The sequence below is a fragment of the Ailuropoda melanoleuca genome, chromosome 16 (assembly GCF_002007445.2).
Source record: "Ailuropoda melanoleuca isolate Jingjing chromosome 16, ASM200744v2, whole genome shotgun sequence".
NCBI classification, from domain to species: Eukaryota; Metazoa; Chordata; class Mammalia; order Carnivora; family Ursidae; genus Ailuropoda; species Ailuropoda melanoleuca.
In genome coordinates, this window is record NC_048233.1 from 25,034,956 (window position 1) to 25,052,706 (window position 17,751).

The 17,751-nt window shown below is 40.1% G+C and overlaps 1 protein-coding gene across 1 annotated transcript in view; it reads left to right on the forward strand.

The window, feature by feature from the left end:
- The first annotated feature begins 312 nt into the window (after positions 1-312).
- SMCO2 (single-pass membrane protein with coiled-coil domains 2) overlaps positions 313-17,751 on the forward strand; it is a 34,210-nt gene continuing 16,771 nt past the window's right edge. The window contains exons 1-5 of the mRNA XM_019797355.1: positions 313-683; positions 5,368-5,505; positions 7,856-7,973; positions 14,097-14,233; positions 15,451-15,600. Of these exons, the coding sequence (XP_019652914.1) occupies positions 5,378-5,505; positions 7,856-7,973; positions 14,097-14,233; positions 15,451-15,600 (533 nt within the window). The 5' untranslated portion in view covers positions 313-683; positions 5,368-5,377. The remainder of the gene's footprint in view (positions 684-5,367; positions 5,506-7,855; positions 7,974-14,096; positions 14,234-15,450; positions 15,601-17,751) is intronic.

Sequence of the window (17,751 nt, forward strand, 5' to 3'; positions counted from 1 at the left end):
GGCGGGGAATGGGCGAAGTCATGCAGAAGGTCGTGGATGCCTTGTTCAGACAAGGAGGTGAAAGGAGTGGGCATGGCAGAAGCAGCTGAAGGTGGAAGGACATCCCAGAGCATTGTATCAGTAGACAGATGGACAGAAGGCTGGATTTAGTTTCCAAAGAGTTGGCAGGAGACACAAGGAAGCTGGGAGACAAGCTGGAGATGTAAGTTAAACGAAAGCAGGAGAGCGCTGCATCCCTAGAACCTTGTGAGAGGGGGTTGAAGGGTTGCATTTGCCACATTCCACATGGAATGTCAGAGAGGGCAAGTCCAACTGCAAACTCAACTGCCTAGGTGTGTACCACTCATAAATGGCCCCATTTTTGCCTTTGGCGATGGGGAAAGGTGGATCTGGCATCACCAGAACTTTCCAGGGAAACTTAACTATTGCTAGTCTACCTCCACCGAATTGAGAGGTTATTTGTGACTGCCAAATCTGGAAGAACAAGGATATCACCAGGCATATATACATTTCACAGCTGTACCATCTCACCATAACTTGGCCAGGAGTCTATGGTGACATCAAATCCTTGATTATTGGAACCATGCTTTAAAATTTCTGGGACCCCAAATTGTCTGGCTAGCAGGTACTGAAGAGGGTGATCTGAGTGACCAGCCAGGCCTGGAGAAAATCCCCCAAGAAAAGTAAGTTACAGATTTCATCAGCTGTTTTTTAAAATAGTTGATCTGTTCCTTTTGAGTAATGCTTGTCCAAATTTGTAATTTTATTTATTTTTTAAAGATTTATTTATTTTAGAGAAAGAGATTGATCATGGAGTGAGGGGAGAGGCAGAGGCACAGAGGGAGAGGGAGAGAGAGAATCCCAAGCAGACTGCACTGAGCACGCAGCCCAACATGGGGCTTGATCTCAGCACCCTGAGATCATGACTTGTGCAGAAAACAAGAGTCAGATGCTTAACAAACTAAGCCACCCAGGCATCCCACCAAATTTGTAATTTTAAAGATTTTGATGAGGTTGGGGAAAGGAGGAGGGATTCATTCCATTTGTGCCAAACAATCCTAGAGGCCAATGGTGTAAACATACAAGCTTGAAGAGATAGGGTGTAGAGAGGAGAAGACAGATTCGAGTTTCAAAAGTCTAGAGTGTGAATACTTCCAAACTTTAATACATTTATGAGTCACCTGGGATCTTGTGAAAATGCAGATGCTGATTCAGTGAGTCTAGGGTAGGACCCGAGACTCCGGGTGTCTATAGCAAGCTCCCAGATGGTGCTCATGCTGCCGGTCTGCTGACCATACACTGAGCAGCAAGGACCAAAACTACAGAACTAGTCAAGAGCTAGCTTTAGGCGCACCTGACTGGCGTGGTGAGTAGTGCGTGTGATTCTTGATCTCGACATCTTGAATTCAAGCCCCACATTGGGTGTAAAGATTACTTAAAAAAAAAAAAAGTTAGCTTCAAAAATTAGCTTGTTTTTGAGGTGAGACGGCTATTAAGTAACCTATTAAAACATATTGGGCTTCAAATGTATGTATAAAAGTAGGATAATTGCCACACTTGTAGCCAAAACTTGCAGGTTTAAAACCCTGATTCTACCATTTTCTAGCAATAAAACTTTGGGCAAATCATGGACCATGTCTGAGTCTCAGTTTCTGCATCTAAAAAATGGAGGTAATAAGGTCTGCCAGGGTTGCCTGACCATTCAGGGTGGACGTGAGAATCCAATGAAACAACTTAGTAAAAGTTCTTTATAAACTAAAGGTGCTGCACATGTGTAAGCATTAGTAGTAGTAGCAGTAGTAGTAATAGCAGTAGTAGTAATAGTAGTAATAATAGTAGTAGTAGCGGGGTTCCTGGGTGGCACAGCGGTTAAGCATCTGCCTTCGGCTCAGGGCGTGATCCCGGCGTTATGGGATCGAGCCCCACATCAGGCTCCTCCTCTGTGAGCCTGCTTCTTCCTCTCCCACTCCCCCTGCTTGTGTTCCCTCTCTCGCTGGCTGTCTCTATCTCTGTCAAATAAATAAAATCTTTAAAAAAAAAAATAGTAGTAGTAGCAATAGTAGCAGTAGTAGTAATAGTAGCAGTAGTAGTAATAGTAGCAGTAGTAGTAGTAGTAATAGTAGTAGTAGTAATAGCAGCAGTAGTAATAGTAGTAGTAGTGATAGTAATAGCAGCAGTAGTAGTAGCAGTAATAATAGTAGTACTAGTAGTAATAGTAGTAGCAGCAGTAGTAGTAGTAGTATATTTGAAGCTAAAGAAACCTTACTAATAGCTCCCATCTCTACTGTTTTTATTTCAATAGATAACATTGCCAAGTGTTTGTATCTATCCAACACCGTGTTAAGCACAATAAGAATTATTTGACTTACTCCTCACAACTCTAGTAACACCAGTGGTAGTAATGTTAGCCCAGTTCTACAGATGAGAAAAGTAAGACCTAGACCATTAAGATTATGCCCAGCAGCCAAGGGCTGATGCTGTGATATGAACTCAGACTGACTCTCCAAAACTCAAGCTCTCGTTCACTGCATCCAGTTGATTCATTGTAGCAAACACCCACCATCACAGAAGAAGGTGAGGGTCTAGAACAGGGGTTGGCAAACTTTTTCTGTAAGGAGCAAGATTGTAAATATCAGGCTTTGCATGCCAAATTTACATCTCTTGCAACCATTTAAGTCTGCCATTGCAGCGCAGAAACAAACAATACGTAAAGGAATGGGTGTGGTTGTGTTCCAATAAAATGTTATTTAAGAAACAAGTGGCAGAATGACTTTGGCCTTCAGGGTATAGCTTGCTGATTCCTGGTCTAGAAAATTCTGAGTTGTTCAGTATGGTAGCCACCAGTCACATATGGCTATTTGAATTTAAATTTATTTAGGTTAAATTAATTTCAATTCCTCACTTGCATTAGCCAGATCTCGAGTGCTCAATAGACACAGGTGGCTGGTACCTATTGTACTTAACAGTATAGAGAAGATTTCCAACATCACAGAAAGTTTTAATGGGGAGTCCTTGTCTACGTCATCTTTTGGGGTGGAGAAATCCCTTACGAGTAGCTGTGAGGACATGGAAATTCTAAGTCTGAGCTTTGTTTGTTAACCCACTGTATGACTCTAAGTCAATGACACCATCTCCCAGAGCTTCAGATGATTCACACATAAAACAGGTATAATACCATCCTCACCATGTTGTCGTGGAAACTGAACAAGATAATATGTGAGAAGCACTGTAATCTATTAGGAGCTGCACAAACATAAGCCATCATTAGGATTTTTTGTGTGTGTGAAATAAGAGAAAATGCATGGACACAGAATTTGTGTAGGTACTTGAACTGAGAGAAACAGGTTTTCTTTTAAATTATCCAATGGAAGCTATTAGGATGTCAAAGAATTACCAAAATAAGGAAATATTATTTGCACAGTATTCTAATTTTTGGACAGGAAAGAGGCATGAAATCAGGCAGATTTTATGACCATTCATCTTTCAGAGCTTGGATTTGCCTTAGTAATGCTTGACATCTTCAGGAAACAGATGACACTGTCCAGATAGGAACGGTGATAAAATTGGGCAGGTCACAGGGTCCCTCCTGAAAGAGATCAAATTTTTATTCTTTTTTGTCATACTCAAAGTTAAGAAGGATGGAGATATCTCACATCAAAGGTTCTAGCTTTCCCTTCGCTCCTCCTTCACAGGAGTCCCCTTCGTACCACATCCACTGTGGATCCCCACACTGGTCAAAGACAAAGTACAATTTGCCACAGACTGATGGACCAGGCCATTGGCTGCCCAGATGATTCCAAAATCTCAGGTTCCCCAAGCGTCTCTCCTTCTACCATTCTTCATCTAAACCATAGTTCACCCTTCCAGGGGAAATCCCTGCTATCCCTTCCCTTCCATCAGTCTACAGTCCCCTTGGTCCCTCAGGGATTCTATCTCTTAGGGTCCTGGGGGCCAGGCCACCCTCCAGAGGAGAAGGTTTCCTCCTGTTTGGTGGTGGGTACAATCCTTGTGATTCCTGCCGATAACTCGGAGTTATGTTTCGTATGGATCATTTCTTACAGCTTTTCATATGAGCTTTCTAGAACCTGTCTCACACCTCTCTACTCCCTTTCTATTTCCTTTCACCTTTATGTCTCCCACCACAATTCACTCCTCTGCCACCTGCTAACACTTGCCTTTCCAGCTGGAGTGAAAGTTCCCCTTCTCATATATAGCTGCTGGTGGTGTATAGTGGTTGAAACTTTAAGAAAGTAATTTGGGAATATTTTTTCTAAATCTTTAAAAATCTATATACAGGAGTGCCTGGATGGCTCAGTTGGTTGGGCATCTTACTCTTGACTTCAGCTCAGGCCATGATCTCAGGGTCATGGGATCAACTGCTGTGTCAGGCTCTGTGCTCAGTGGGGAGCCTGCTGGAGATTCCCTCTCTCCCTCTCCCCCTCCCCCTCCCCCTCCTCTCTCTCTAAATAAATTAATTAATTAAATAAAATTAGAAAAGCATATACACTTTGGGGTGACTGGGTGGCTTAGTCAGTTAAGTGACTGACCCTTGGTTTCAGCTCAGGTCATAATTCAGAGGCATGAGATCAAGCCCTGAATTGGTCTCCATGTTGTGTGTGGAGACAGCTTGGGATTCTCTCTCCCTCTCCTTCTACCCCTCTCTCTTATCGCATGCTCTCTCCCTCTCTAAAAAAATTAAAAAAATAAAAAAAAAATACATATACACTTTGACCCAGTAGTTTTACTTCTAAAGAAGTATCCTAAGTAAATAATAGAGATGCACTGAAAGTTACTAAGCAAGGATATTCATTACTATTTTATTTATATTAGTAAAAACTTAGAAACAACCTAATTGTCAACAATAGGAAAAGAATAAGAAAAATATGAAATTTAGAAGTGGAAATAAATACAACACAATATTAATTTTGTCTGGATACCTGTGTGGTATCTCTGCTTATCTTCAGAGTACCAGTGGTTTCTATTTCCTTCTTTCTCCTTTTCTATTTTTCACAATTACATATATATGTGATCAGAAAGAGATTATAAAAGTGAAGTTTTCCCATCTCCCTAGCCTGACTCTTTTATATTGCTCTCTAATATTCCCATTCAAAGATTCAAAATACACATTTGCAGGCCCAGACAACCCTCATGTTCCCCAGAGAAGTCCTAAGGAACAGCCACACACAAAGGCTTTCCTGTATATATCTGAACAGAGAAACCTAAGAGCTTACTTTGAGGTCCCTTACAACTAATGGCCATTTTGGGAAGGAGAGGGGTTAATACGCCTGCTCTCAGTGTATCAGCACGGGGAATGCAGTTGCCAATGCTGCGGAGAAAGCCCTCTTGTTGGCATCATTGTCCCTGCAGTGCTGAAGAAATGGCGCTCGTGAAGCTAAGTGACGGGACATCTCTGCAGATGACGACAGTTGGAAAGGAACAACAGTTGGCTGAGAAAAACAATGGCTTTCTCCAAAATATGGATGTGGCTGAAGGTGCAATGCAGAAGTAAGTGCAGCCTGGGCTCCCAGGGGCAGTTTCCGTGGTGTGTCCGGACACTTCCTCCAGACAGCAGGATGCAAATAATGAGATTACCGAGTTCAGGGGTGGGGTTGACAGTCTTCTCTACGATTCTTCTAATTTTGACCTCGTGAATTTTTTTTTGTGAGACACTAAAGGGGCCTACGGTCATGAACCAGGTGGACGTCAGCTGAATAGAAATGGTCAAGGCTCTAATCTCAATTTGCAAAAATACTTTGATTGTTTTGTGCCTTTATTATCTTCTCCTGCAAAATATATAAACCATTTACAATACTTCGTAGAGTACACAAGGCACAGAGTGTTATGTAAATATATACATGCATTTGTTAGTACATGATAAAAATGTGTTCTAATATAAACCAATGGTTAACAACCTTTTTAAATAGGAAGAAAGGGGCGCCTGGGTGGCTCAGTCGTTAAGCATCTGCCTTCAGCTCAGGGCTTGATCCCGGAGTTCTGGGATCGAGCCCCCCGTCAGACTCTTCCTCTGGAAGCCTGCTTCTTCCTCTCCCCTCTCCCACTCCCCCTGCTTGTGTTCCCTCTCTCGCTGGCTGTGTCTCTCTGTCAAATAAATAAATAAAATCTTTAAAAAATAAATAAATAAATAACCAGGAAGAAATTTATTAAAGATTTTCCAGAATCCTCATATGTCAAAAAAGCTATTATGACATGAAAGATGTTTTTAAATGCATTTGTAATTTATTAATAACAGTTGTATGTACATTTGGAAACTTAGAGCAGTATTTATTTATATAAGCAATATTTATTCAGTCCATAGGAATATTTATAGATTCCAAAACCTCTTTCTATGCAGGGTAGGCATGTAAAGTGTGCCCCACCTCAGGGTTCAACACGCATAGACTGGACACTACTGCCATAGACCTCCATCACAAATTGACTGATTCACTCAGAAGTATACGTGAGTGTGTGAGCATGTGTGTGTACATATATACACACACATATGCACTCCAGAAAATAACAGTAGTCCAACAGGAAATGGGCAAAGGATATTAACACACTTACCGTAGAAAAGGAAATACAAATGAGTTTTATACACAAAGGCAAAGATGCTTAACCTCACTAATAAAAAAAGATTAAAACTAAAATGAGATACCAGTTTAAGCACATGGATTTGGAAAGATTAAAAACTTTAATAATACATGATTGTAGAAAAGGAATGGAAAACAGGCACGCTCATCATTTTTGCTGGAAGTGTAAATGGGTTCAACTTTTTACGGCATAACTTGGTAACATCTATCAAAATTTAAAGTATATGTATCTATTGACCCAGCAATTTATTTTTAGTGTTTTCAACAGATACACTTGTACGCATATACATCGACACATAGATGTGTAGGGATAGTCAGTACAGCACTGTTTGTAGTTGCAATTAAGTGGGAATAACCCACATATGCATTAATAAAGAATTGACTTACAAATTAGCGTATGGCCCCCAAATGGAGTACCATATAAGCATTTTTAAAATGAGGCAGGGGCGCCGGCGTGGCTCAGTCAGTTAAGCATCCAGCTCTTGATTCTGGCTCAGGCTATGATCTCAGGGTCGATCTCAGGGTGAGAGTTTGAGCCCCACATCCCAGCTCCATGCTCAGTGGGGAGTCTGCTGAAGATTCTCTCTCCCTCCCCCTTCCCCCACTCGTGATCTCTCTGTCTCACTCAAATAAACAAATAAATCTCTAATAAAACAGAATAAAATAAAATAAAATGAGGCAGCTCTGTATGGATGCAAAGAGTTGTTAAAAAAGAAATATAAGGTACAAAATAGTGTGTATAATATTCTCTCACGTATGTTTAAAAAGGTGTATATATTTACATAAACATAGCTGCTTATTTGCGCATAGAATCTCTGTGAAAGAAAAAAGAAACTAGTAAATGTTGTAGGGAGGACATCTGGGGCTAGAGATCAAGGTGGGATCGCAGACTTATTCCGTTCTGCATGGTCTTTGAACCACAGGACACTTTTTAACTCTACTTTTTTTAAAGGCATATTTATTTATTGTTTATTTTACACACACATTTGCACGCACAGCTACGCAGCTGCAATGGCTTTGGAATTTGAAATCTCACTGTTAAATCGCTTCTCGATTCAGTCAGCAAATACTTACCCAGCCTCTCTCCTCCTGTTTGTGCAGCGGTCTGTGCTGGACATGATTCACAGAGTCAGATCAGTGCAGGGGCAGCAGGCACCCTGGGGGCTGGGAAAGAGTCCAGTGTTCTTCCTCCAGAAATGTTTAGGGCAGGCCTAAACCGTACACCTCAGGCATAATAACAGCATCTGTCCTGATTGTGTGGCTTGCAGTTTGTTACGGGAATTTATCAAAATTGACCACATCTTGGACAGATCAGAGGATGAGGACAACATTTTCTCCGAAAAGCCTCAAACTGACTTCTTTCATGAGACAGAGACTACAAAATGGGTAAGGGGGAGACTTAAATGTCACAGTGGATGAAGAGAAGAACTTGACATCTCATAGCTCGGCGTGGTAAAGAAATATCCGAGGGTTTCCTCATAATGGGTGCAGGGTGTTAGGAGCTTGAAACCACGAGGAGGTAGTGTCTCCTCTGAGGGAGGCTGTTATCACATGAGGGACTTGCTACCCCTCCCACGCAAGGACTTGCGCATTAGTATGTTACCTCGGTCCTTGGGATTTGTGAAAAACCTGTGACATTTTTCACCTCAGAGTAAATTGCACGTGTCAAATTGGCCCCTGCTCCCAGATTGCCTTCCAACAGGAAGCATGAGAGAGATCTAGTTACTCTTCATTCAGTCTGAACATCTCTCGGTCTTTGAAATTCAGTCACCCAGCTGACAGGTGATGGAGGAAATTTCAACAAACGCCTGAGACTGTCCTGGAAAGGGTCTATGTTTTCACCACCATTTAGATCAAAGCAAAGCATGGCTGAGGCAGACCCAGTTTATTATCGTTGAGCAAATGTCTCCATAGATTCCCCAAGCCATTGATCATTGGTTTCAACCAGTCAGAAAAACATAAAGGAAGGATAGAGTGGGATTGTCTGCTCCCAGGCTTATGTGGCCCCAAAAGGAAGCTCAGGATTGATCTCTTCGACTACTTCTCCTTTGAATGTATTTTGGATTCAAGGATGGCTAATTCTGTAAATCCATAGAAAGAAAGGCCACCAAAGAATATCCTAAGCTGGACCCTATCTTTAAGGACTCTTCAGGAAAGTAAACAAGGAAATAGAAGGGGATAGAGGGCATGTGGGGACGGAGTTAGAGATGTGGAGAATAGATATATGAGACAGACAAGAAGTGAAAGGAGAGACAGGCACCTTCTAAGGGAAAAAAAAATAGGAAATGAAATTAGAAAGGGAGACTTAGGATGGGGATTTTAGGAAGGCTTAAGATGAGAAAAGGAAATAGGGCAATTGAGGTATGAGGCACTATGATCTTAGGGAACACATGAGTTGAAGGTATTTCTCTATAAATAGTATCATCTGATTTTTTTTTTTTTTGGCCGGGGGTGTGGAGGGGGTATGGGGAGGCTTGTTGCTGGCCTCCAGGCAGGGGTTGCTACCATTAGACCCACTTTGCCAGGACACTTCCCTGTATACCCAGTGTAATGTGCCCTGCTGAACCCTGTCCGTCAGTGAACATCACTTGTTGACTCAGTTCAGATCAGAATAAGTCTAATTAGAGAATAAAATTATTCACTCTGTAAGAGTGAAGTATTTTTACCAAGTAGTCCACATTCTCGAGGCACTTGGGTGGCTCAGTCGTTAAGCATCTGCCTTCGGCTCAGGTCATGATCTCAGGGTTCTGGGCTCAAGCCCCGCATTGGGCTCTCTGCTCAACGGGAAGCCTGCTTCTTCCTCTCCCACTCCCCCTGCTGTGTTCCCTCTCTCGCTGTGTCTCTCTCTGTCAAATAAATAAAATCTTTAAATAGTCTACATTCTCAGGGTATAAGGCAAAAAGACTCTTACAAACTTCAGGTCAAGATATAAAGTTTACCAAAAGGCTTTTAAAATTTTTTGGCTGTATTTCTTTTTTTTATATAATAATTTTTATTATGTTATGTTAGTCACCATACAGTACATCCTTCATTTTTGATGTAGTGTTCCATGATTCATTATTTGCATATAACACCCAGTGCTCCATGCAATATGTGCTCTCCTTGGCTATATTTCTTTATATCAATTTATTTATATGGCAAATTCTACAATTATATAAAAATAAATCACATGCAGTTACATAATTAACAGAAGTATTAATAAACCAGGCTCTTTGCCAATAAAAGGACAAATGTGTGACTTCTTGAGAAAGAAACGTTTTCTTATTCTCTGGAAGCAAAACAGAAGGTCTTTGTATAATCTTACATTTGTTTTTTTAATAAGATCATACAATTTAAAGGTTCAGAAAAAGGACAGAGTTAACAGAAGTTTAAAAAAATCAGTCGGTTTAATTAACAAAATAGACTTTAGCCAGGCTGCCAAAATTGCCATATCTAACCATCAAAGCCCCCCCAATATTTAGAAATGAGTACTTTGCTCTGGTTTCACATTTTCCAATCTCTGGCACTATATGTATGGTGTCGAGTTCGGATGCCAGGCGAGTGAGCAGACTTTCCTATTTCCTGCTCTTGGGTGCATCTCTCACAAGCAGAATGTATTTGCTTACTTCTGTAGTCTTTTATTATTTTTTTTCATAACTGGAAGTTTGTACCTCTCCATCTCCTCCCCCTACTTCTCTCCTGCCCTCTGGCAACCAGTAGTTTTTTTTTTCTCTGTATTTATAAATCTGTTTCTACTTTGTTTTGCTTATTCCTTTGTTTTGCTTTTTAGATTCCACATATAAGTGAAATCATATGGCATTTGTCTTTCTCTGTCTGACTTATCTCACCTAACATAATACCCTCTAGGTCCATCCATGTTGTCGCAATTGGCACGATCTTATTCTTTTTTATGGTTGAATAATATTCCTGTGTGTGTATGTGTGTGTGTGTGTGTGTGTGTGCGTGTGTGTGTACCACATCTTCTTTATCCATTCCTCTACTGAAGTATGCTGCCGCTGCTTCTATATTTCGGCTATTGTAAATAGCGCTGCAGTGAACATAGGAAGTCTTTTTATTCTAATACCACGTATCGAGCACCCACTGTGTTCTAGGCACTGTGAAGTGTTGAGGATATCTCTGTCTCTATCTATCTCAAACCCTTTCCCCTCAGTGAGCTCACACACTAGTAGGGACTCAGACAAGAGAATGACCGTGCGTGCTAAGTCCACACTAGAGGCAGCAGATGTGCCACCAAGTGCATGGTGGGTTCTCTACAAGTAGATAACCAGGAACACAAACCCGGGGTTTGGAAGGATAAACTGGATAGAAGAAAAGCATTGCAGAAAGAAGGGACAGTACATGCAAAGACAAAGGGGCCAAAGGGAACTTGGGTTCTGAGACAGGAAGCGTGAAAGAAAAGATGTCATGAGCAAGCAGGCGGCAAGGATCCTAAGGAGGTGGGGACAGCACAGGATGCAGGCTGGAAGCCAGGATGCCACTAGCAGGCAAGAAGTGATGAGGACCACAGCAAGACACTGACCGACAGCCATGGAGATGGAGAGAAAAGGGTACAGCTTTAAAAGATAGGCGTTACTGGGCTTGGACACCAAGTAGATGCGACACGAGTCATGAAGAGGGAAAAGAATATCTGCCGTGAAAACTCAAGGACTCCTTTCCAGGTTCCTAGAGAAGCATCTGGATGAATTGGGGAAACATATGTAAGGATGCGAACCTGGACAAGGTAGAGGGAAATATGATGAGTTCAGTTCTTTGCTTGCTGAGTTTGAGGTGCCTATGGAACACTCAGACATACGAGCTTTGCACAAAAACGGAAAGTAATGCCCTTAGGCTTCGTAGTTCATGCCAGCACACTTGTAGTTTGCTATTAAAACACACACACACACACACACACACACACACACACACACACACCTCTATTTATTCAATCCTATTAAAAATATTTTTAGCTATTAAAAAATATTTTATTTCTACTTCCTGACTTTTGACTCTTTTGCGGTGTCCTGACCATTACAGTAAACCGATTGCTGAAAACAAGAAATGTCATTGTAGGTTTCTTGGACATAGACAGAACTCTGGAGATGATCTGGTTCCATTTTCTTCTTACAGAACAGGAGACTGAGCTTTAGAGTGGTCAGGTGGCTCAAGAGCCACAGGACTAGAACAAGGCTTGGACCTCAGGTGCTCCATACCCGATGAAGTGTTTTTCCTCCACGTCGCAGTGTTCCCACTGCCTTTGAATACATTGGCAAAAGATTAGGTTGGAAGCAATTGAAATTGCAAATGCTGTTTATTCACAAAGAAGTAAGATAGAGTGGAGTCATCTAGTACTTGGAAAATCTAGCTGTAGTTTCTTCGTCTGTGTGATAATAAACCTTACCTCACTAGTAAGGTGCTACTGAGTTGTGGAAGTGACAGTGATAGGGACTAGATATTTCTTAATGTGAATCCACGCACTAGATAAGATGAAAATAGTCACAGTCCTGGAATCAGAAAACCTACTTGAAGCTCTAGTCCACACACTTACTGGCCATGTGTATCAGTTGCCCAAGGCTGCTGTAACAAATTGCCACAAATCTGGTGACTCATAACAACACAAAATGTATCCTCTCATAGTTCTAGAGGCCTGAGGTCTGAAATCAAGGGGTCAGTAGGGACGTGCTCCCTCTGAAGACTATAGAAGAATCCTTCCTTGCCTCTTCCAGCTTTTGGTGGCTCCAGGCATTCTTTGGCATGTGGCTGCCTCTGTCTTCACATGACCTCCCCCTTTGTGTAGGTGCTTTCTGTTTCTCATTAGGACACTTGTCATTGGATTTAGGACCCAGGTAATTCAAGATAATCTCATCTTAGACCCTTAACTCAATTATATCCACAAAGACTCTTTTCCAATAAGGTCACGTTCTCAGGGTCTTAGCATTAGGACATGGACATATCTTTTTTGGAGTGACCACTTAACCCACTACAGCATATGACCTTGGACTCATCATTAATATGGCTGACCTAGGGGATTTCAACACCTGACTTTATCCACCTCAAGTCTATCATGGGAATTAAAAGAAAGAAGGCACATGAAAGAAGTTGGTAAAGAGTCACGTGAATGTTAGTTATTCTTGTTGATGTGGCCAGTAATTTATCCAGACATTTCAATAACAGACTGATCTGCACTGAAACTTTTTCTCCTTCCAGTTTAAAAATAGTTTTGCTGAAACACAAGGATTTCAGACCAAACCTCTTCAAAGGACAGAGAAATATTTCACAATGTAGTTACTAAAGAAGAGAAATGTTCAAAGATAAATTATTGTCAGTTGTGTGCATGCATAGAAGTGAAATACCAGACAATGCCTTAAATATTTTTCTAGAACAAGGCAAAGAATAAAGAAACAAAGAAATAAATTTCATGGGTCAAACTGATAGAGTAGACCCCCGCCCCCGGCCCTTGTTACTTCTTATTGTGAAAATTTTTAAATAAAAAGAAAACTTAAGTGAATTATATGAAGATCAATCACGTTTTCACACTTAGATTTTAAAATTGTTACCATTGGGGCGCCTGGGTGGCACAGCAGTTAAGCGTCTGCCTTCGGCTCAGGGCGTGATCCCGGCGTTATGGGATCGAGCCCCACATCAGGCTCCTCAGCTATGAACCTGCTTCTTCCTCTCCCACTCCCCCTGCTTGTGTTCCCTTTCTCCCTGGCTGTCTCTATCTCTGTCAAATAAATAAATAAAATCTTTAAAAAAAAATCTTAAAATTGTTACCATCTGTCACATTTGCTTTATCTTTACATATGTAAACAGATGGAATTGTTTGAACCACTTAAAAGTAGGTCAAAGACAGCATGAGACTTTATCCTGTTTATTTTCAGACAGCATTTCTAAAAATAAAGACTTTCTTCTACATAACCAAGATTCCATCATCACATCAGGAAAATTAGCAATAATTCCACGATATAACGTAATATCCTCAATTGTCTGAGCATTCTAATTTTTTTAGTTGTCCCTCAAATGCCTATACTTTTATTTATTTATTTATTTATTTATTTATTTATTTATTTACAAAAAAATTTCTTGGTGCTAAAACCCAGGAAATGCCTGTACTTTTAAAATCAGCATCCAAACAAGATCTACACAATATATTTAGTTGTTACATCTCTTTAGAATCTCTTAATATAAAACAGTTCCAACCCCTTTTATTTTTCCTTAACATTGACTTTTTGGAAAACCAGTCATCTTGACTGGAGTGCTAGAGTCCATGGTCAGGTGGCATTCTGTTACTCATCAGCACTGAAAAGAGTTCTGCATGAGGTCACTGATGTTCTATGCATCCCTCCCCAGCCTTCCTCTGTGAAAGGAGCAGGAGGCCATGTCCACTTACTTTATAAGTGAAGTAGAAAGTTCCAGCCTCAGAGAGAGCTATGTGTTTGCCCACCGAGAAAGGGGCATGAGTAGGCTGAAGAGATCACCACCTCTTCTTATAACCCTTTTTTTCCGCTTTGCTTCTTTTACAATCTTTATCAGAATATGTTAGAGCCGGAGGCTGAGCGTCACCAGGACCTACAGAATGAACAGGATGAGCAAGAAACAAATCAGGTTCAACGTGAGGATCCTCACAGGTCCACATCTTTGCAGTTTTCCAAGGACAACATCCCTGAACTGTAAGCCTTGACACACGCATAATATTTCGTGGGTACAATGGCTACATGAAATAAGTCAGAGAAAGACAAGTACCATAGGACTTCACTTATATGTAAAATTTAAGAAACAAAACACATGAACAAACAGACAAAAAAGAGACAAACAAAAAACAGATTCGTAAGTACAGGCAACAAACTGGTGGTCGCCAGAAGAGAGGTGAGTGGGGGGATGAGTAAAACAGATAAAGGGAATAAGGGCACGCTTATTGTGATGAGCACCGAGTAATGTATAGAACTCTTGAGTCATTATATCGTACACTTGAAACTAATAACTCTGGATGTTAGTCGTATTTCAAAGAAAAAAAGAAAAAAGAGTATTTTGTGGGGAAAATTAAATTTAGCAGAGAACTTAAGGAAAGCCTGGAAGATTTAAAATCCATATGTCTTAAACATTGAAGCACTCATGTGCACAAGTAACTACCTACATATTCCAGTGAGAATGTAGAGTAAAGACATTTCTAGAGATGTAGGCAGCGCCATGAGGTTCTCTTTGCAAACTCTTCTTTGGAGACTGGAATTAATGCATATCTTGTCACTCTCAGATAATTGTCTAGATATGAAAAGAATTATAGGGGCTCCTGGGTGGCTCAGTGGGTTAAGCGTCTGGCTCCAGCTCAGGTCATGATGCTGGGGTCCTGAGATCAAGCTCCGCATTGGGCTCCCTGCTCAGCAGGCAGTCTGCTTCTCCCTCTTCTCCCCCAACTGTGCTCTTGCTTACTCACACTCTCTCAAATAAATAAATAAAATCTTTAAAAAAAGAAAAGAATTATAATTATCAATAGAAATGTATCGTTAAAGCCCTTGTGGACCCTTTCCCTATTGCATACCTCTCTGCTTCCAACAAGATGGGATCACTATCTTATATTCATTAGGATAGTGTAATTCTTAACATTCATTCCATGCAGGGAAATTTAAAAAAAAAAATATATATATATATAGTTTTTTTTTTTACTAAATGTAAAATACATTTTATTTTTTCCATCCTTATGAAGATCTGCTAAAATGGATATCGAATAAATGCTCAAACTTTTTTCTTGAGGCTTAACTGCCTGCCTGGCCCATTTTGGTGACAGGAAATGAATCAGCATACCAACTTGCCATTCAAAGAAAGGTTTGGGGCCATTTGAAGATGTTTCCCATTTCTTACCTTAAAACTGATCATAGTAATATTTCTGCAGGAGTCCGGAGAACATGTTCTTCCAGCTAAACTACTGGAATACACAGATGGGTCTACAAGTGAAAGAACTTGGAGCTGATCACATAGGCTGGATGGAGAAAATCAACAATATTATACAAAAAATAAACCTAACAGAAAACACAATGAAGAGGTAATTTTAGGGTGTTGGGTTTGGTCAGAAAATATTGAAAATTTTCATAGCTTCAGAAACTCTGGGTTTGAGGTGGTAAAGGCTTTTAGGAATGTCTTCAGAGTAAGAAGTACCACGTCTTACATTTGAAGTCAGGGTCTCAAAACCTGTATCAAAGTATCTGCATCTTTGCTCTCTCTTCTCTCAAGGAAAGGACATCACTTGTAGGCTCTGTTTTTGAAGCTGTGTTAATAATGGTCATCAAAGGAAGGACTTCAAAGTTCCCAATAACCCTTGAGCTTTAGTCAGTACTGTCCAAAGGGATCCAACCAGCATGACATGAAAAAAGTATTAAAAAGTATGGTTTTTTTTGTTGTTGTTGTTTTGTTTTGTTTTTAAGATTTTATTTATTTATTCGACAGAGATAGAGACAGCCAGGGAGAAAGGGAACACAAGCAGGGGGAGTGGGAGAGGAAGAAGCAGGCTCATAGCGGAGGAGCCTGATGTGGGGCTCGATCCCATAATGCTGGGATCACACCCTGAGCCAAAGGCAGATGCTTAACCGCTGTGCCACCCAGGCGCCCCTAAAAAGTATGGTTGTTAATGCACATCTGAATTTAAGTGGAAAGTTTTAAGATGAAACAGAAAAGATAAGACTAATTGTTGTTTATCTAGTCACTGGTATAAAGAGAAGGGGCTTTGGAGTCAAAGAAATTCCTTCCATTGGTGTTGTATATGTTCAGGGTACAGATATATCACATTTTGTTAGATTTATGCCTAAGTACTTCATGCTTTTGGTGCCATTATACTTAAAATTTTTAAATTTCTAATTATTAATTGCCAGGATATAGAAATGCAGTTGTTTTTTGTATATTGGTCTTGTGTCTTGTGACCTTGCTAACCTCATTTATTAGCTCCAATAGTTTTGTAAGTTATTTGGGATTTTCTGCATAGATAATCATGTCATCTGCAAATAGAGGGAGTTTATATCTTCTTTTTCTATCTGCATATTTTTTACTTCTTTTTGCTACCTTACCGTATTGGCTAGAACTTCTAGTATGATGTCGAATAGGAAGAATGACAGCAGACACTGGACATATTTACCTGGTTTCCAGTCCTACAGAAAAAGCATTAACTGAGATGTAAGGTGTTTTGCTGTTTTGTTGTTTTGTTTTGTTTTTGAGATTGAGAAAGTGTTCTCTATTCTTAGTTTACTGAGATGTTGTTAAAATCAGGAATGATACTAAATTTTTTCAATAGCTTTTGCTGCATCTATGAATGATCATGTTGTTTGTTTTTCATAGTCTCCTGATATGGCAAATTATAATGACTGATTTTTGAATGCTGAACCAGCCTTGAATTCCCAGAATAAACCCAACTTGGTCATAATATATTATTCTTATCATATATTGTTGGACACTGTTTACCTAAAGGGAATTTTTGGGTGTATGTTAACGAGAGATATTGGCCTTTTTCTTTCTTATAATGTATTAGTATCAGAAAACTTGTCTTATAGAAAAAAATTGGGGTATTTTACCACTTGTTCTATTTTCTGCATGAATTTGTGTAGAACTGGCATCATTTCTTCCTTAAATGTTTGACTGAATTCACCAGTGAAGCCATATTGCATGGATATTTCATTACAGTAAAATTTTTAACTACAAATTTAATTTCTTTAATGATATACAGGGCCATTCGGGCTACTGAACTGCTAGGTATATATTAGTGGTGGATTGTATCTTTTGAGGAATTTGCCATTTCATCTTCCCTCAGCTTTTTGAAATGGTAATATCTTGTCCAACTCTGGTATACCATCAAAACCAAGAAATTGACCTTGGTAGTATAAATAGAGCTTATTCAGATTTTACCAGTTATGTGTATTCTCACTTGCGCATGTGAGTGTGTGTATAGTTCTATGCAATTTTATCATATGGGTAGCCTTACATAACCACCACCACATCAAGATTCTCAGTTGTACCATTGCACAAGGCTCCTTTGTGTTAGTCCTTTGTAGCCACACCTATTCCCTCCGGCTGACCCCTAATCTCCAGCAATGACAAATCATTTCCACATGTCTATCATTATGTTAGTTCATAAATATTAGATACATCAAATCACGCATTATGTAACCTTCTGAGATTTATTTTTTCACTCAGCGTAATTTTCCTGAGG